Source organism: Macaca nemestrina, chromosome 19, assembly GCF_043159975.1.
Source record: "Macaca nemestrina isolate mMacNem1 chromosome 19, mMacNem.hap1, whole genome shotgun sequence".
In the NCBI taxonomy this organism is placed as follows: domain Eukaryota; kingdom Metazoa; phylum Chordata; class Mammalia; order Primates; family Cercopithecidae; genus Macaca; species Macaca nemestrina.
The window spans coordinates 41855141-41875255 of NC_092143.1; the positions used below are offsets into that span (position 1 = coordinate 41855141).

General features: G+C 48.5%; 1 protein-coding gene across 4 annotated transcripts in view; it reads left to right on the forward strand.

Moving 5' to 3' along the window:
• LOC105489400 (myosin VB) overlaps positions 1-20115 on the forward strand; it is a 389540-nt gene that overhangs the window by 304069 nt on the left and 65356 nt on the right. For all 4 annotated transcript variants that reach the window (XM_011754158.3, XM_011754162.3, XM_011754161.3 and 1 more), the window contains 4 exons: positions 53-264; positions 1843-1999; positions 3814-4053; positions 11445-11678. In XM_011754158.3, coding sequence (XP_011752460.2) covers positions 53-264; positions 1843-1999; positions 3814-4053; positions 11445-11678 — 843 coding nt within the window. The remainder of the gene's footprint in view (positions 1-52; positions 265-1842; positions 2000-3813; positions 4054-11444; positions 11679-20115) is intronic.

Consider the following 20115-nt stretch of genomic DNA (forward strand, 5'->3'; position numbering starts at 1 on the left):
TTATTTCTCTGCTCACTGGTGACCAACCAGATCCCCTCCCTACTTTGTAAAGGACCCCGACAAGTTCCAGTTTGGCCGCACCAAGATCTTCTTCCGAGCAGGCCAGGTGGCCTACCTGGAGAAGCTTCGGGCTGACAAGTTCCGGACAGCCACCATCATGATCCAGAAAACTGTCCGGGGGTGGCTGCAGAAGGTGAAATATCGCAGGCTGAAGGGGGCTACCTTAACCCTGCAGAGGTACTGCCGAGGACACCTGGCCCGCAGGTGAGCCAGGCTGGGGCAGATCAGGGCAGCAGATCATGGTGGGGAGGATGGGGGTCTGCCTTTCTCAGCTACTTGGTTTCTCTTCCTCTGTGCTGAGAGTGGTTCCTGTTGGGGCCATGTCTGCATCTTGGCTTTTCCCCGGTAGCTGGGCCTACCCGTGTAATCAATGCCCTTCTCACCTCAGAGGGTGGGTCCAGTTTCCATGTCTCCTGGTTTTCCCAGGCTCCCTCCATCCTACCAGCACTAGAACCAACTGGTTTTGCCACAAACCAACCATTTCTCTTTTGCCTAAATCCCAAAGTAAAAAACTACTTTTAGGAAAAGAGACCAATACAGCCTGGCACAGTTAACCTGTGCTTGGCCTCATTACTTATCCCACAGATTTCAGAATGCCTCAGAGTTGGGCGATTAGGGCTGCAAAGGTCCTGGAGGGCCCCTTTTGTGAGTTACTGTACAAGCCAGGATGGAGAGAGAGTGGCTTGTCTAAGCACGAGTGGTTACCTAGGGTGGAGCCAGGATGCCAATCAGCCTCCCCTGCCCACCCCCCAGCTCGACCCCGAGCAGAAGAAACCACTGCAGGGTCCCTTCCTCACTGACACTGGGCTGATGAGGCACTGCAGCAGCAGGAGAGTGTCAGCCAGGACAGGCTGAAGACAGCCTGCCCTCTGACCCTACCCTTGGTTGCTAGGTTTTGGACCCAGGCCTGGTTCAAGTCCAGTGCCCTCTCCAGAAAGGAATTTCTTAGGGAAGTGACAATGATTGCCACAAAGTCTCGTGTTTGGAGGCCAGAGAGCTAGACTAGGGAATCAGATGCATTTCAGCAAACAGGTGACACATGGGCTGAGTGGGTCACTTTCTCCTTTGAGGCTTTGCTGAATGATTTCCAAGGTTCTTTGTAGCATTTCACACTGAGTCTCTAATTGAGCACTTGCTATAGGCCTGGCAGCAAATAAGACACTTCAGAAGGGGAGAAAGTATTAGACTGGCTTTTTTTGGGAGGTGAGATGGGAAGGCAGAAAGGCAAGAGAGCAGAGGAAATGACCACATTCAGTGCATCCCGAGCAGAAAGGGTTGAGGACGTAAAGGAAACAGAGATTGGTGTGGGCCTGAGAAGGTTTTAGTCACTCAGGAAACACTTACCCAGTGCCTGCTCTGCCAGAGACAGTGGGTCCAGGATGATGGAGACACGGCCCCTGGGATCTCCAAGCCTGGGGAGGTGCAGAGGACAGGGAGCAATGTGAATACACGATGTAGAATGCTGCTGGTGAGTAGATGAGGACTGCCTAGGCACAGTGAGGTAGAAAAGTGCTCAGATAAGGATCATAGAGGAGGTCAGACTCTGACTGAGTTTGAAGCTTGTGGGAAGCCTTTTGGGATCGTAAGGAAAGATCTAACACTGCTTTTCTAGCCTCAGCATCAAATGCCTAAGGCATTGCTACATTTGTTAGGGGTGAAGAGAGTTGGCTTCCCCTGGGTGTGTCCAGGTAGGGGTTTGCATTTCCAGATGTCTCAGCGTCCTTTGCATCAGGGTGGTCAATACTTTCTCCCTGACACTGCCCGTTTCCTCTTGCTCCCCAGGCTGGCTGAGCATCTGCGGAGGACCAGAGCAGCCGTGGTGCTCCAGAAACATTACCGCATGCAGAGGGCCCGCCAGGCCTACCAGAGGGTCCGCAGGGCTGCCATTGTTATCCAGGCCTTCACCCGGGCCATGTTTGTGCGGAGAACCTACCGCCAGGTGAGTAGCTACCCTAAGGGCCTCTCGGCTGCAGATTTAGAACTAAAGCAGCAACAGGTGAGTTACTGCCAACATGAACCTCTGTCAAGCGCTCCCAACTTTTTTCTAAATGCTTTCACATCTCTGCTCTCACCAATCCTTTCTGAAGTCCCACAAGGTAGAAAGGGTGTGCATACTGTTGTCTTAGTCCATTGAGTGTTGCTATAACAATATCTGAGGCTGGTTGATTTGTGAAGAAAAGAGGTTTATTTGGCTCACAATTCTGGTGGCCGGAAAGTTCACAATTGAACATCTGCTTCTGGTGAGGGCCTCAGGCTGCTTCCACTCATGGTGGGAGGCAGAAGCCAGTGTGTGCAGAGATCGCATGGTGAGAGAGGAAGCACAAGAATGGCCCTTTTAACAAGCAGCTGTAATGAGAACTAACAGTGAGAAATCACCCTTGAAGAAGGGCATTTATTTGTTCATGAGGGATCTGCCCCTATGACTCAAACATCTCCTGTTAGACTCCACCTCTAACATAGGGAATCAGATTTCAACATGAGGTTTGAAGGGGCCCAGCATCCAACCACGGCAGTTTTCATACCCCTTCTGATACCTGAGTTGCTCAGAGAAGCCAGGTCACCTGCCCAGGCCAGCCAACAGCAGGGCCAGGTGACCCACCTAGGGCTCATTCACACCTGAGAGCAGGCGGTGGTATTGGGCATCATCAGGTCTAACCCCTCCATTTAATGGAGCAGGAGCTTGAAGCCTAACACGGTGAGGTCAGGAGGGAGACCCTGACCCTTCCCTGCCAGGCTCTTGCACTTTGTGTTGTTCCAGTGAAGCCAAAACCCTTGGGTTCGGAAGCCCCACATCGGGACACATCTGTTCAACCAGGTAGAACCAACACATCTGAAGCACAGAGCTGACTTGAATTGGAAGGAAATGTCTAAAATGGTTTTCTTTTTCATTAAATGAACAGCTATCTCTTCTATGATCACAGAAGGTGTGATTTTCTAAATAATAAAAGTGAAACACTAAATTGATAATAAAAATGTGGTCAGAGTGCAGCACACCCTGGTGTAATAATATGTGGAGAATCCCAGGCCAGCGGGAGAAGGTTCTGTGAATGTTCTTGGGTGATGGGTGGCGTCGGTGTGCTGCTCCCGTGGAAGGGGCAGGTGATGTTTGGGAGGCACTCAGCAGGGCCAGCACGTGCAAAGAGTGAGCACTGATGTGGCTCCCAGCTCTGTCACTCATGGCTATGGCACTGTTTGTCACTCAGCCTGTTTGCTTGTTTACTCATTTATTCCACACATTTATTTTGCCAGGTATTAGGGCGAGCACACTGATGATGCTTTCATTTCCTGAGTGGTTTTTCAACTTGGTAGGAAAAAAAAAAAACAAAACCCAGTGAGTTACACACCAAGTTTGTAATTATAAGTCATTAGCCTGCTGTGGACACTCACTGAAGCATCTCACTTCCAACTCAGTGCCAAGGAGGGGACCTCCACCTGTTAAATGGGGAGAGAGCAAGTGGATGATCATTAGACCCCCTACACCTTTGAGGTTTTCAGACTGATTTCCTAACCCGTAAAACAAAGCTGAAACGAGTTTGACAGCTGATTCCCTGTGGATACGTGGGCTGCAGAACCTTGCTAAAATGTGTTATAAAGCAACCACCAAAGCCTTAGATCTTAGGGGGCACATTCTCTGTGCAACTCCTAGAACCAGGGCTGCCCTGGGCTCTCCCCTCCACAGGCAGCGATGTATGCTTCCTTCACTCCTGTCCTGCAGTGCAAACCCACAAGGTGTGTGTCCTTGTCTCCCACCAGGTCCTCATGGAGCACAAGGCCACCACCATCCAGAAGCACGTGCGGGGCTGGATGGCACGCAGGCACTTCCAGCGGCTGCGGGATGCAGCCATTGTCATCCAATGTGCCTTCCGGATGCTCAAGGCCAGGCGGGAGCTGAAGGCCCTCAGGATCGAGGCCCGCTCAGCAGAGCATCTGAAACGTCTCAACGTGGGCATGGAGAACAAGGTGGTCCAGCTGCAGCGGAAGATCGACGAGCAGGTCAGTGTCCGCAGCTCGCTACGCGGGTGTCAGGGGCTGGGGTACTGGAACATGTTTGAGAGAGCCCGTGGCTTCCTTGGGGAATGGCACATGCCGAAGACCCAAGGGAGTACAGATGTCCTCAGACCACAGCAGATACTAACTGTGGCAGGCAGATCAGTGGCCCCTAAAGATACCCTCAGCCCTAGGGTCTGTGAGTGTGTTACCTTATGTGACAAAATTTGCAGATGCAATTAAGAACTGTAGGATGGGAAGAGTATCCCAGATGAGCCAGATGGGCTTGATATAATCACAGGGGTCCTTGTAAGAGGGAGGCTGGAGGGTCAGGTTCAGAGGAGAAGTGATGACAGAATCAGAGGTGGGAGAGGTGCAGGCAACCTTGAGAAGCCAGAGAAGACAAAGACGTGGACTGTCCTCTATAGCATCCAGAAAGAATGCAGCCCTGCCGACCCCTTCAGACTCCTGACCTCCAGAGCTGTAGATAACGATTTATGCTATCTTGAGTCATAACTTGGTGGTAAGTTGTTGTAGCAGCAATAGGAAACTGACACACTAGCCCAAGGTGCTGGTGTTTTGCCCTTGCAGGGGTGGCATAGGATAATGCAGCAGCAGCTGATGTGCATGGAGGGCTTGCTGTGCGGGGCATGAGGCTGGTGCTTTGTCTGGAGTAGCTTGTCTAATACAGCGGCCCTCCTACGGCAAGTATTACCATCCCCCTTTTTGTACAATTGAGGACACTGGAAGGGCACGGCATCCTAAAGTCACCCAGGTGGCAGTGGCAGGGCCGAGGTTTGAACCCCAGCTGTCTGGCTCCAGAGCCCATGCTCTGCATCACTTTGCCCTTCTGCCTCTCTATCTACCTGTCTGTCTGCCTGCCTCTTTTGGAAAGAGCGTTTGATTGGGAAATCAGAATTCAGTTATTCGCTTAAAAGTTGAGTGACTGATGTGACTATTCCAAGCCTCTTTTCTTATCCATAAAATGGGGCTGACAGGGCTGAAAGAAGAATAAATGGCCTAATGCATATGCAGGGCCTGGTATGCAGTAGGAGAAACTTGAAAAATGGTTAGCACTCTTATTTTTAAGCTTTGTCCTCTTTCTACCCTGGCCACCTTCCCATGTCAGCCAGTCACAGGAGTAACAAGCCATTGATTAAATCCCTGCGGGGGGTTGGGTACTGCACAAGGTAGTACAAAAGATTAGAGACAAGCACAGGACACTTAGCTCTGTCTGATGGAATAGATGAGGCTCACACTTTTTGGTAGCCCACATGGCTAGTCCTCCTTCCCTTCAGAAGACCTGTATTGGATGCCTGGCTGTTTCAGGTGCTTTGCTGGTCTTGCTGGACAGAGGATGGCTGTGACATACGTCACATGCTGTATCATAAGGGAGGAAATCTTATGCCAACAGGGTGAACAGCACTGATCCTCCTAAAGATTTTCCAAGCACCTGCCATGTGCCAAACTCTGCAATATGTGTTTTGTGTTCACTCTTATTTGATCTTCATACAATTTTGTGAGATCGTTTTGTATATGAGGAAATGGTAGGCCAGGAACATCAAGTCCCTTGTCAAAGTCGCAGAAATAGAAAGTGCTGGGACCAGGATCCTGCCTCAGCTCTGATCCCACAGCCATAATGAGGGCAGTGCTGGCTTTTTAACCCCAGACATTACTGAAGGGTTTCAGTCCTTTCCCGTGCATGCCCACTGCTGCGTTTGGCTCCCAGAGTTGAATGGAGGCCCACTGTTACTTTGTGCGTGCAGGGTGTAGAAGTGACCACAGAACCAGGCTTCTGAGGTGCCCTGGAGGGTGCCTCCTAGGGAAGGAAAGGACATGAAGAGTGTGTGTGGCATGGAGAAACAGAGAATTTTAGAGTTGGAACCACCAGGTATGGTCTTGGAAGTCATTGGGTTTTAATGTATCTATTCTATACTGGGCATTTTTTAAAGCTTCTCGTGACCCAGGAGGGCAGGAAAAAGCATTTTACACCTAAGCCATCTGCCCGGAACAGGAGCCCGTAAGCGGTGCAGAGATAGCAATAGAATGCCTCTGTTTCCCGGTTCTTGCAAAAGACAAGTCTTTCTGAGGAGAGACTGTCACTGGGTGTTTCTCTGTGTGAGTTCTACAGGGTGCCTTGTTTGGCTTGGCTCCTTACTGGGGAAGCAAGGCAGAGAGCCCAGGCACAGGGTGGGGACCTTGATGCCTGCCCCTGGTTGGCCTGCTGTGATATGCCAGGTCAGGGAGGAGGGCCCATCCACTCAGAGGGATAGGAATGCAAAGAAAAAGGTCTGCTGTCTGGCACTGGCCCTTTGAAAAACACAAGCACAAAACATGCCAAGGTGGTGGTGGCTATTGTGGCTGTTGACAAGAAGAAAAGACTTGCTTAGTCAAATGTTGTAAGTTAACCTTCCAGCCAGAGTGCAGTCTCAGGGATGAGTAGGCATTGACCGCTGCATCCTGCTGGGAGCCCTGTGTACATGCTGGCTCCCCCAGCCCTTGCTTTCCAGCCATAGGGCTCTGCATCGGCATTGCTGATTTCTAAAGTTAACTTGAGAGGATAAAAATAAATGTAGCATTTTACAATCCACGTGCTTGAAAAATCAAAGAAAAGCAGATTTAAATGGTCTATTTAAAAAAAAAAAAAAAAAAAAAAAAAAAGCTTTTTGCTTAAGCTTCCTGCTTGACAAACATCTGTGAGTGGTGGCAGGTGTTAGCTACCCTGGGCAGGATGCCCTGTGTGTAGAGGGTGATCAGAAAAGGCGGGAGGGGTGGATAAGCTCTTGCTTTCTTGTGCCCTTGCCTGCGCTACCTGACTAGGCACCCTGTGCTCTTCTCACATATTAACTCATTTAATCCCCATCAGAACCCTAGGAGATACATATTAATATCCCCATTTTAAGGATGAATAAACTGAGGCACACAGAGGTTAAGTAGCCTGACTGAGGTCACACAGCTAGTAAGTAGCATGGCTGGGATTGAAACTTCGCAAGCTGGTTTCAGGTATATTCTGCCCCCTCTGAACAAACTATAAGATCTCTAGCTATTGGGAGACTCTTGGAACATGTCAGGAGAACTCCTCAGTCCAAGGGAGACTCTTAGCCTTAGTTTGGGTTCATGCCCGTACAGATAGCATTGTCCTTGGGACTGGCTGGCATTTAAAGTGGGGAGTGTGACCCAGTGTCAAATAACATGCTTGACACTCTGTTACAAGAGGAAGCATCGACATAATCTCCATTAGAGCTCTATATAGGGGCTTGTTTCTTTGCAGTCTCTTAGCAGATAGGGCCAGCTGTTTGCAAGTGAATTTTTTTTTTTTTCCTGTAGTTCTTGGAGACAATTTAGGCAGTGGTCCTCTGGGCACACAGGGTTTTTAAGCCAGAAGGGGAGGATCTGCGAACACCAAGGACACCACAGGTGAAGGTGTCCCAAGATATTTGTCAGAACAGCACAAGGAGTAGACAGAGTCCCCACTGGACAGACGCCTGGATTCTGTCTCGGTTATATTCACCACCAGAGCTGATAGCTTGGAAATGATTTCCTGTAGTTCTTCCAAGGGGATTCGCCTGAGATCTCTAAGGTAACATCTAGCTCAAAACTTCACTGATACCATGATCTGGCAAGAGTAAGGTTCCTATCCCCAGACTGTACTCTAGAATACCCTGGGAAGCTTTTTTCTAAAAAAGTATCCTCACTGCCAAGAAGTCAGTAAGGGAGGAAATGAAGATAAAATCAGGGTAAGGTTAGCACCCAAAATTCATATCCTAAGGCCTTGTACACCCAACTGGAAGGAAAAGATGCAAATTTGGCACCAAATTTCCACGCAAACAGTAACAGGAAGGAAACTGAGTGGCTTGAGAGTTCTTAACAGAAAAGAACCATGCAGTTCAAGAGGATTTGGAGCTGTCCATGGTGCTGACATGTTGTTCCTGTGGGCTTTCATAATCTGTGACGTGACAAACCACATCCTTCACCATATCCTGCAGTGATATATATAGTGCTGGTTCTTGAGACCATTTCTTACAGTGTCCCTGGGATAGGCTGTGGTATGACATCATTCAGCAAAACGATGTAGTCCATGAACTCAGCTCTCTGCCAGCCTGACTTTAGTCAAGCACACATTTAGAGTTGGCCAGTCTAACTTACAATTTATTTATAATGAGAGTAAAGTTCCTTAGACACTTATGAATATAAGGTTATCCTTAAATATATTTTATGTGAAAAATATGATGTAAATATATGGAGTCAGTAGCTTTTTAAATCAATTTGATTCCATATACTTAGTAGTCACTTTGTAAATATGTTAAATTTGTTATATGTAATCATGCATATATATATATATATGTATATATATAATATATAGTCATGCATCTGCTAATGGCAGGTGTATCTTATGAGAAATACATCATTAGGAGAGTTTGTAGTTGTGTGAACATCATAGATTTCACTTACACAAACCTAGATGGTGTAGCCTACTACACACCTAGGCTATGTGGTATGGCCTATTGCTCCTAGGCTACAAACCTGTACAGCATGTTACGGTACTGAATACCATAGGCAGGTGTAACACAATGGTAGGTGTTTGTGTATCTAAACATATCTAAACATAGAGAAGAGATAATAAAAATATGATGTAAAAGATGGCACACTTATATAGGGCACTTACCATGAATGGGACTTGCAGGCCTGGAAGCTGTGTGGGGTGAGTGAATGTGAAGGCCCAGGGCATTGCTTTCCACTCCTGTAGACTTTATAAACTGTCCACTCCTGTAGAGTTTATAAACCGTACACTTAGGCTACAGTAAGCTTACTAGAAAATTGTTTTTCTTCAGTAACTAACCTTGGAGTATTGTAATGTTTTTACTTTATAAATAACACCTTTAACTTTTGGCTCTTTTGTGATATGCTTAGCTTAAAACACAAACATGTACAACCGTACAAAAATATTTTATTTCTTGACATCCTTATTCTGTAAGCTTTTTTCTATTTTTAAAATTTATTTCTGGGGTATCCCATTCTTCATGATGTGCTTATTTCACATTGCATATCTATCAAAACATCGTATGTACCCCATAAATATACACACCTATGTACCTAGAAAAATTAAAAATAAAGTTAAATTTTTTTCTTTACCTTTTTTGCTAATAACTAAGACACAGATACATTCATTAGCCTAGACCCACACAAGGTCAGGATCGTCAGTATCACTGCCTTCTACCTCCATATCTTGTTCCACTGGAAAGTCTTTGGGGCAGTAACATGACAGGGAAGGCTTCTGGGGTCTCCAAGGGGGTGGGCATCCCATGCCCTGCCCTCTTCCAGGCTTAGCTGCACGGCCGTGACACCTACAGGTGCAAGGACAAGCCTTCTGGGGCCTGCCCTTCTGAAGTCAAATGTCCAGAACAGAAAACGCACTGCCTCCACAAGTCCCCAGTGACCATATCTGGATGCCCACGACAAGACATAGGAGCTCCCCATCCACACCCCAGAGAGCCAGAGACTCAGGCATCTCTCCAGGGTTCTCCATAGAGAACCTGAACAAGGAAGATAGCTGATGTTTACTGAGCCCCTAGCAAAGTACTTTATCTCCCTAATCTTGATAACCACCTTCTGAGCAGGAGTTACTGTTATATTCCTGCTTTATACATGAGGATACTGGGGCACAGAAAGGTTGGATGACTAGGTCAGATGTACACAGCTGATCAACGATAGAGCTGGGGTCTGAGCACAGGTCTGTCCAGCTCCAGCCACTCAACTCCCTGACATCCCTGAGCCAGGTCTCAGGTGATGTCAAGATCAATGCAGCTGGGCCTTCTGGATACATCATACTTTGCATTAGGGTTCTGAGGTACCATCTTTGTCAATAGCAGGACACGATGTGCCTCCTGTTACCATTTGTGCCTCTCTTCATACCCCAACAAGCTCTACCTAGAGACCCCCACCTAGTTACCCTCCCACTCCTAGTGATCTGACCCAGGCTATGCCATCTAGAGAGAGCAGCTGGGCCAAACCTCATGTCTAGCCCAGAGCAGAGATGAAGTCAGAGGGTGGCTACCCCAGCATGTGTTCCCTCCCTCTGCCCCACTCCCCTGTGCAGAGACCCTCAGCCTCCAGTGGAGACCCAGACTGGAGTGGATAATACAGACATGAATTGGGGTTTTCAAATAGAATCTGCTTGATTGGATTTCTTCTTTGTGATGCCTTAGAACATGGCTGACCGGCAGACCAGGCTTGAAGGTGTGTCAGGTTGTAACTGGGAGGTTCCTGCAGAGTGTTGGGGAGCGGGTAGCATGTGTCATTCTGTTGTGTTGGTGCAGGAAATGGACTGCTGGCTTGTGCATTGCCGTACTGGTCACAACCACAAGGCCCTACAGCATGTGTGGCATTTTACAGGGTCCAAGGGCTTTTCTTTTGCTGCTCCTCACTGTTTTCTGTGAAGTTTAATTTCTTATGTGAATTAATCATTGATTCCTGGATGCTCCAGCTTATCAGTGATTTGGCCGCTAGCTCTTTTCTGCCTGGTGCTCCTGCAGACCAGAGCAATGAAGAATAATCAATGACCATTGTTGCCTGCTTGATGATTTGGAGAGCCCTGTTTCTTCCTCTCCACTTTCCCCACTGACCACTCTTAGCTGATGCTCTCAACTCTTGCGGTGCTGATTTCTGCCCATAATTTATAGTAGCACTTGATACCAGCACTAGCTTCTTAGGGCTCTGGGCCCATGGGGGATGCTTCACAACTGTGTGTTGCCTGAGTGGGCTGGGATTGGGTACCCCATCCGTAGAAGCATGGTCTGGGCAGGGTGGGTCAGGGCATCAGTTCCCTGAGTCTTAGAGTCTTATGGGGCAAGCCATGGCTGACAGGTGGTGAAAGAGATCCCAAGGCCCCATGGAGGGCCTTCTTGGAAGAGGGGATGCTGAAGGGGGCCTTTGTCTCAGAGCCAGCGATTAGGTTGCAGCTCTTTGTGCTCGCAAGTCCACAGGCAGGAGGGCTCAGTGTGAAAGAGCAGGGAAACCTAAAAAGTGAAGGCTGCAAACCCAGGGAGCCAGCTTCTTTGTTTCTGCAACTTAAAAATAAGGTGTAGGATCCACCCAGCCCGACATAGAGCCACCCACTACCAGGCAGCTTCCAGCTCTGCACATGCTCAGGAAAGCTTCTCGAACTCTTTGAATGCCAGTGTTGCTGTTCTTTGTTTTCTCCTGTTTCTGTAAGTTCACAATAGTGTTTTGTTAGGGGGATGCCAGGCAAGCACTTGAGCATGCAATGATTGTGAGACTTAATCTCACCTTGGAAGTTCCTTTTTTGATTGCCTTCATGCTTTTTTCCTGGTAAAATAACCTCTTCTCCCCCCAACCCCTTCCTCTCCCTTCTCCTTGTTTGCTGATGTTCTCCACAGAACAAAGAGTTCAAGACACTGTCGGAGCAGTTGTCCGTGACTACCTCCACATACACCATGGAGGTAGAGAGGCTGAAGAAGGAGCTGGCGCACTACCAGCAGAGCCTGGGTGAGGACCCCAGCCTGAGTCTGCAGGAGGAGGTGGAGAGCCTGCGCACGGAGCTGCAGAGGGCCCACTCGGAGCGTAAGATCTTGGAGGATGCACACAGTAGGGAGAAGGACGAGCTGAGGAAGGTATGCTCAGGCCAGAGGGGCCGGTGCTGGCAAGCAGTGGGTGGGCACACAGAGCCACCCCTCAGAGACCACTGCTGCTTCAAGTGGTAAAATTGCCATGATCTTGGGCTCGTGTCCACAGACTGACCATTCATCTGTGTCTAGACAGAAAGTGGCATGCTTTGGGGAAACCCACACAAGCATGACTGTGCTTCTGCTGTTAGCTGGACACTGTGGCATCCCCTGGGAGGGACACATGGTGTCTGCCTGTGAGCATTGTTTTTATGCTCTAGAGTTAGGCCCAGGGCTGGCTCGGTGGCCTGCATCCTCGTTGGCAAGAAAGCTGTGACAGAGGCTGGGGCTGATCTTGATGTTGCCTGCTGGGGAGGGCAGCCTCTGGGCACCCCTGCCCATGACGTAGCATTGTGCTTTGGCAGAGATGCTTCCCCTTTGAATATTGAAAGTCTCAGCCTGTCACACCCACCCTGGTGGGCTTATTTCTTACGCCATGAAATAGAACTTCCTGAGCTTTGCCCCAACCCTGAACATCAGGGCACAGAAATTCCCTGCTCCACTGCCAAGATAACTGTTCCAGCCAGGGAAGTCCCAAGGGCCCCTGGAGAGCCCTCCACAGACTTGGGTCATTGCTGTTCCGCCTCCCACCACCATCCCCCGCCCCATCTCTACAAGCCACAGGGAAAATAACATATTGCCCACTTGTTCAGTGTCTGTCCATCAATGCGGAGTCGCAGTGGGTGGGAATCTAAGAGGGAGAGACCCAGTGTTCAGGGTGTTAGAGTAACAACTTCAAAATTGGAGCAGGCTGGATGCTGCTGCAGGAAGGGCCCTGGGGTAGACCTTGGAGTCTCCAGACTTCCATCCCCTCTCTGCCATTCCCAAGCATGTGCAGAAAGCCTCCCTGGCCTCAGTTCCTTCACCTGTGTGTATATTTATAAAAGTTGGTTCAGATCATCTCCAAGGCCTCTTCTGGACTTGCACCTGGCCGCCGCTATGAGATTGTGTTTGGCTTCTGGAAGGAGCAGAGGCCCTTGGCCCTATGTGAGAGTCCTTCTCTCTTCTATTTCCCGTTGCCTTTTCCTGGCCTGAGCCCTCACATGCAGCTGAGGAATACACAGACACCCATGGGGGTTAGAGCCTACAGTGCCGGCCCTTGCTGGGCTTGCGTAGATCTTCTTCCCATCTCCGGCCTCAGCACCATCAGCTCCTGCCTTCACCCAGACCCCAGGAGCCAGAGGTGGGATCCAGGTGTGGGGATTAAGGGAAGAAGAAAGTAAGATGCGAGCTTCCCATAAAAGGCCACCCTCCTGATGTGTTGCTTTGAGGTGCCACAAGACCCTCTGCCCAGATAAGTCACCTGCCAGCATGCCCACCACAAGGCACGAAGTGGATTCATTCTTTAGGAGAAAGCATGTGGTGCTTGGAAACTGCTGTTAAATGTGGCTACGTAACCTACAAATCATGGAATTCCACACTTGTGGTTTGTCTACCCTTGGGAGCAGATGAATGGGATGGTAACCTTTCTACATGAATAAAAACCAGAAGGTGAGGTCCAAAGTCAGAAAGGATCAAGCATAGAACTGGAGACTCCTGAGAATAGTGACCCTGGGAGAAAAAACTTTCCCTGCATGTGTGTCCCAGTCAGATCAGACACCTGCAAAGTCTGTTTATCCAGCAGATCCACAAAATCAGGTCTCACCTATCTCTGCCTCAACAGATAGCACTTGACTAGCCCAGCCCCACTGCCCTGCTTCCTGCTAAATGCTACAACCTGGGGACTTCAGCACTCTAAAAACCCAAGTCTCCATCAAAGGGAGTGCATAAGAGTTTATAACATGAAAATCTTCATTGGAAGAGCAAAACAGCGAGGCAGACTCCCTCCTCCTCTCCTTGAGAAATGTTGCTACTCTTCCCTAGCAATAATATGCTGGCCTAGGTCTTAAAGAAAATTAGAGCTTGGAATTGATAACAAAAAATTAAGGACGCTGCAAGGACGGGAACGCTAGGAGCAGAGTAGTGCAAAAGCCCCTTCCCTACCCCAAATGTAAGCAAATTCCAACTCAGTAACACTCAGAAACCAACAGGAGATGACTCATGAAGTGGCATGTCCTGGAAAAGAAAAAGCGGAAGCAAACATTCTTTAGAATCTTCAGAATCTTTTTGTTGTGGTGGTTGGAGGGAGGTAGATGAGCTGGCTGGCTTTTTTTTTGTTTTGTCTTCTGTGCCTCCTCAGGGTATAGTATTTATCAAAGGCACTGTGTCCGTCTCAATAAATGCTGAGTAATCAGACAGTCAGTTTCCTCCGGGGCTTGAGCAGGGGGCTGCTATGCATTGAGCGAGATCGATGAGACCAGCCAAGCACAGTGAGGGGCCTGACCGCCAGTAGATGTTTAATTAATGAGTTTGGTATTTCCATCAGCAAAGGCAGCGAGTGTCGTATTGGAACTGCTATGCTGGAAAACTCTGGGCTTGCCATCTCTGACGATATTAATTGGCGGGCCATGTGGCTGCCCTGCCTTGGCCTGTGGGAGGCCAAGTCTCCCTGAGGACAGGAATTCATCTCTGTGTCCACAGAGTCCAGAGCAGCTCTCTCGCATAAATTAGATGACATTCTTTTCTACTAAACGTTTGCGTTGTTTTGGCGCCTTCCACACGGCAGTCCACACCCAGGCCCTTAGCCTCCTTCCCTTTTAGCCTGTGCATTGTGTACATTTCGTTCTTTTGGAAAACTTCAGCGATCCCTATGCCGGCTGCCTTTGTACAGCTGTGCTGTTTTGCATGGCTGCTCTGTTTGGTGAAAGAGAGGTGGCCCCCAGGGCTGCCCTAGGCACAGAGGTGATAGCTCATTCACAATCTGCTCTGATGGCTACTCAGTGGGACCAGAGCAAGGCTTAGCTTGGTGCAGGGCTATGGTGGGTCAGAAGGAACCACCCACAGCCAGGTGCCTGGCTCTCGGGGGGGGGGTCCCTGGTCCTTGTGAGAGATGACTAGCAGGCCCCCAGGCACTGAGCATTCAGACAAGTGGGGCTGGGTTGTGCATTGTATCAAGACATCAGTCATAGAACCACTAGCCGCTAGTTGGTTATAAAGGTTTTGATTTCTCCAAATAGAGGTAGAGGGATCTGGCTTGGGGAATGGGGCCTTTCACAGCAGAGTGTGTTGAGCCTTCTCCCCAAAGGCATGGAGTAGAACTACTTTGACCAGCCAAGAGGGGGTTGTGCTCTCAGCAGCACCAGGACTCATGATTCATGTGGAAGCTGAGGGTTATTAGGAAGGGGACCCTGGCCCATCTCTGGAAGGACGTTATCTTGCTGCAGAAAGCAAGAAGCTCATGGTCCTTCATTCAGCAGGTGTTTGAATGCCTGTATGTGTTAGACCCTGTTCTACACACTGGGGCAAAGGTGAATGGTGTTTGAAGAAGCCCTTCTCATTCTTAAGGAGTTTAAATGTGTGGGGATGGGGGAAGAAAGTACAGACAGGAATCAAACGTGAATTACCCACCATGGGCTACAAACAACAATGAAGCAGAGGAAAGGGGATGGAGGGTGACCTGTGGGGGCCTGAGGGGTGTGGTTTCACCATTGATGGCCAGAGAAGGTCTTTCTGAGAAGACACCTGAGTGAGAGAAGATAAGCCAAGGTGATTTGGGGATAACAGGCCACAGGTGTGGCACCCGTGCACTGGCCTTGGGGCACGAGTAGGCTGGGTGGGTGTGAGGACCAATGAGGTGCTCACTGGGCTCAGGTGGAGTAAGTGAGGCTGCGAACAGCAGGAGCACAGTGCGGTCAGGTCAGGAAGGATCTTCTGACTTCAAGGGCAGCCTTGACTTGTGAAACCTCCAGAGAGATGAGCAACTCTGTCCTCGGCACTTCAGCTTCTGTGAGCTTAGGGGTGGGAGAGGAATTAAAACCCATCTGCATGACCATTTGGAAGATACTTTAGCCATCATTTCAAAGTTGTCTTACTATCCAAAGGATGTTGATTTTCAACTTTTGCTTTAATAACTCAGCTACTTCAAAAAACAAATTCATACTGGGCTTACTTAGAAGAACATCCTCAGAAAATGGTCAAATGAACCCTTAAAGATTTTGGAGAATTAAAGGTGTTGCCCCTACCTGGGGCCGTGTCTGTAAATTTATTATGTGGTAACTGCACAGCCTCAAGGACAGATGGCAGAGGAACCTTTTCTGATCGGCGTTGTCCAACCAGTTTCCCATGTTTGCTACTAGAAACCTTGCACTGGCTCTTCTTACAGTACTAATATCCCACTTGAAAAAAAAAAAAAAGACAAAACAAAGCCCATAGCTACATTTGGATCCCCAAAGGCAAACTAGTAAAGACAGTTCTTTAGCATGTTGCTGGGGCATTTGTTTACGTAACTTAATAGGGACTATATTAGCCTCATAGTTACAGGATTTTCCCCCGGTGTTGGTCTGATAAGCTGTCCCAAATAAGCTTTTGGAAGAAACACTCTGAGTAATATTGCCTGCAAGAGTTAAGACTAACCACTCCCCCAACTCCAAAAAAAAAAAAAAAAAAAAAAAAAAAAAAAGGACCTGCTGAACGGTGTTGAATGAATCCTGAAACCTAAGGTTTTTTTTTATCATGCTCAGGGGATGCAGGCGCCTGTTTTATGTTGTTAAAGCGTCTCCCATCATACCCTGCAGCCCTGACAACCACAAAGTGGGGGCCATTTGGCTGCAGAAGTTTGTTACTTGCTGTGTCTGCCAACAGCTGTGTTAGCTGGCTGGGAAGACTGGGGTTGGCTGGTACCTGGGGAAATATGATTGAGGAAGCATTCTTTCACCCCCCTGGGGTGTGGAGCTGAGTGTGGGATTGGTCCTTTCCTGCTGTTAATGAAAGATCAGAAACATGGGCCTACCTCCAAAATTGTTTAGGCAAGCAAGAAAAACAAATCCCCCTGATGCCACTTTAATGTATGGCTTAGAATAACAAAGCCAAGTCAGAGACCTGCATTCATGAATCAAAGAGGGAGACAGAGGGAAGAAAGCAGCCTCAAAAACAACAGGAGGTGTAGCTGGCGTGCAAGCTGTTAACCACGGCACTCCCAGACTGTAGTCTTGGCTCAGGTTTTGCATCATAGGTTGTTGCAATGAAGTCACATGTTTTTAGGTGGCATTCATAGGACTGGAGATTTCAGGACTCACTTGGTGATGATGTCATGCACTCTGTGCTGGTCAGATGGCGTGTTCCATTTCAGAGGGATATTGACTGTGTAGGATGCTCAAAGGATGGCGAGGGGTCTTGGTCGTCTCAGGTGACCTACTGCTCTGTGAGCCGTCTAGATATTGGAGGATGTTAAGGGAAAGCAAAGTTTTGCTCCATGGTAAGGTCTGGTTACTTCACAGCCTGCTATAAAACCTACCAGTAGTTGGCTAATTCAGAGTACGGCCTTGTTCCTGGCAGGATGAGGCAAGACCCCTGCCTTCCTAACTGTGACATAGATTGCACCACTTCATTGCACCACGCCAGGCTTTATTTTGTAGAGGTACATACCGGGTTTCTCCTGTTGGGTTGTTTTCAGTTTTATTTTACTTGTATGTCTAGAAAAGTGAAATCTATTTTGATCATTTGCCAAGCTAATTTAAAGGTGCTCATGAAGTCATTGAGTGGTGGACTGCCTCCAGTAATAGCAAATTAGATGCATTTGAAGAGTGTCTTTCCTACATTGTATGTGCTGCCTAAATTGAATTATTTGATTAAACAAGCTCATTTATTCTAGATATTTTAGTCAACTATAAACACATTTATTTAAAAAAAAAAAAGAAAACAATTTTAAAGGGAGCCCTTATTTGTGACTGAGGGAATGCAGACTCCTTAACTTGGTCTGCAGGGTCCTTCTATTCATTTGATAAGCTTTCAGGTGCTGGCGCTGGCCTGGGTTCTGAGGATGTGACAGTCTGGCGATATAGTCCCTTGGTCCGCGTTGAAGACTCTGGTCCAGGCTGAGCATGCAGGTGCGTGAGGAAGCATTGCTGTCCCACGGGCTCTGGAGGGATGTGCAGGCCCCGTCAGAGCAGGACACCGAGCACGGGGGCACCCCCACTACCCCGTGTGGTACAGGAAGGTTTCCCAGGAGAATGCTGGTCAAGAGCTAATAATGAGAAGAAAGTAACCAGTAAAGAATGGGGACATCAGAGCCTGGCAGAAGGAACAGTGAGATATTCAGGCAGATCCTGGAGGGCAGGAAGAGGCTGGGGAGAGGAGCTGGGCCCACCCAGGTCAAGTTAGGGGAGTAAGAGGAGTTCAGTGTTTCCTGAGGACAAAGGAAGAGAAGCCATTCACAAGCTGATTCTCCCTCCCTCTACCTACCCAGCCTTGACTTTTCTCAGTGCCCCTGCCGCAACCACACGTTTTGGCAATGTAGAACGCTTCACATTCCCAAACCTGTGCCCTTCCTCCTTCCAGACCTTTAGGCACTTATTCTTTCCACCTAGAATGGCCCTCAGCTGCCTGAGACATTCCACTTGGGCCTAATCCAGATGACCCCCACCTCTTGTGAAGCCTTCATGGACCCTGAGGCTACCTTCTTGTCCTTCTAAATCACCTCATTGTGGTGATTCTCAATCGGGGTGATTTAGCCATTAGGGGCCATATGGCAGTGCCTGGAGACATTCTGGTTTTCACAAATTGAAGGTGGGAGGAGGGTGTGTTGTATTGGCATCTAGTGGGTAGAAGCCAGGGATGCTGCTGAACACCCAGTAATGCACAGGAGAGTCCCCTACTCCCCCAAGAAAGAATTTTCCAGCCCAGAATGTTGACAGTGTCAAGGCTGAAAAACCTTGCCTTATAGGAAGCTGCTACAGCCCTTATTGGTATCAGTACTGTGTATGCACCTGTCCTGCCAGGCTGGACACTCTCTGAGGGCAGCTACTATATTAGACTGTTCTTGTGTTACTATAAAGATACATCTTGGCCGAGTGCACTGGTTCAATCCTGTAATCCCAGCACTTTGGGAGGCCGAGGCAGGCGGATCACGAGGTCAGGAGTTCCATTCCAGCCTGGCCAATATGGTGAAACCCAGTCTCTACTAAAAAATTCAAAAAAAAAAAAATTAGCCAGGCATGGTGGTACACACCTGTAATCCCAGCTACTCAGGAGGCTGAGGCAGAATTGCTTGAACCCGGGAGGTGGAGGTTGCAGTAAGCCGAGATCACGCCACCGCACTCCAGCCTGGGCAACAGAGGGAGACTCCATCTCAAAAAACAAAAAAAAAAACAAAACACCTGTGGCTGCATAATTTATAAGTGAATAATGTCTAATTGACTCAGAGTTCTGTAGTCTGTACAGGGAGTGTAGTGCTGGCATCTGTCCTGATGAGGGCCTCAGGGAACTTCCAGTCATGGCAAAAGGTGAAGGGGGAGCAGGCATCACATGGCGAGAGTTGGAGCAACAGAGTGTGGGGAGGTGCCACACAATTTTAAACAACCACATCTCGCGTGAACTCAGTGAGAACTCATCCCTCACTGACTTCACGCTAGGGCAATGAAAACTTTGCTTCCCCTTAACATCCTCCTAATATCTAGATGGCTCACAGAGCAGTAGGTCGCCTGAGAAGACTAAGACCCCTCACCATCCTTTGAGCATCCTACACACAGTCAATATCCCTCTGAAATGGAACATGCCATCTGACCAGCACAGAGTGCATGACATCATCACCAAGTGGGTCCTGAAATCTCCAGTCCTATGAATGCCACCTAAAAACATGTGACGTCATTGCAACAACCTATGATGTAAAACCCGAGCCAAGACTACAGTCTGGGAGTGCCATGGTTAGCAGCGTGTATGCCACCTACACCTCCTGTTGTGAACTCAGTGAGGGTGAGTTCACCAAGGGGATGGTGCTACAGCATTCACGAGGGATCCGCCCCCATCACCCAGTCACCTCGCACCAGGCCCCACCTCCAACACTAGGAATCACATTTCAACACAAGATTTGGAGGAAATGAATGTCCAAACCATATCAACTACCATGAGTCAGTCTGTCTCATTTGGTATCCCCTAGCCCTGGCAAGGCTCCTGGTACAGAGAGGCGTATCAGGAAATGTGTGATGGATGAGTGACAGCCTTGCCCTTTGTCATACTAGGGGCCAGAACGAGGCTTGGTGAGTGGGTGCCTCTACAGATAAAACATTGTCACTCTCGGTCAGTGCTTTTTCTTCTGTACCTTGCCCTCAACGCCAGGTCACATTTTAGCCTCTGAAGACATACAACATCTGTTGCATTAATTATTATAGGCAATAAATATAGGCAATAAATATTATTCTTTGGCGAAATAAATTGCCAGAGAATAACAACTTGGTATAATTGTTTGATGCCTGTATATTTTTGTCAGCTTTATCTGATTTGACCTCCTGTGGGGCAGAAAGCCAGCCCCTTTGCCTGACTCTCCATACCAAGAGTCCCTGACTATGCTTAT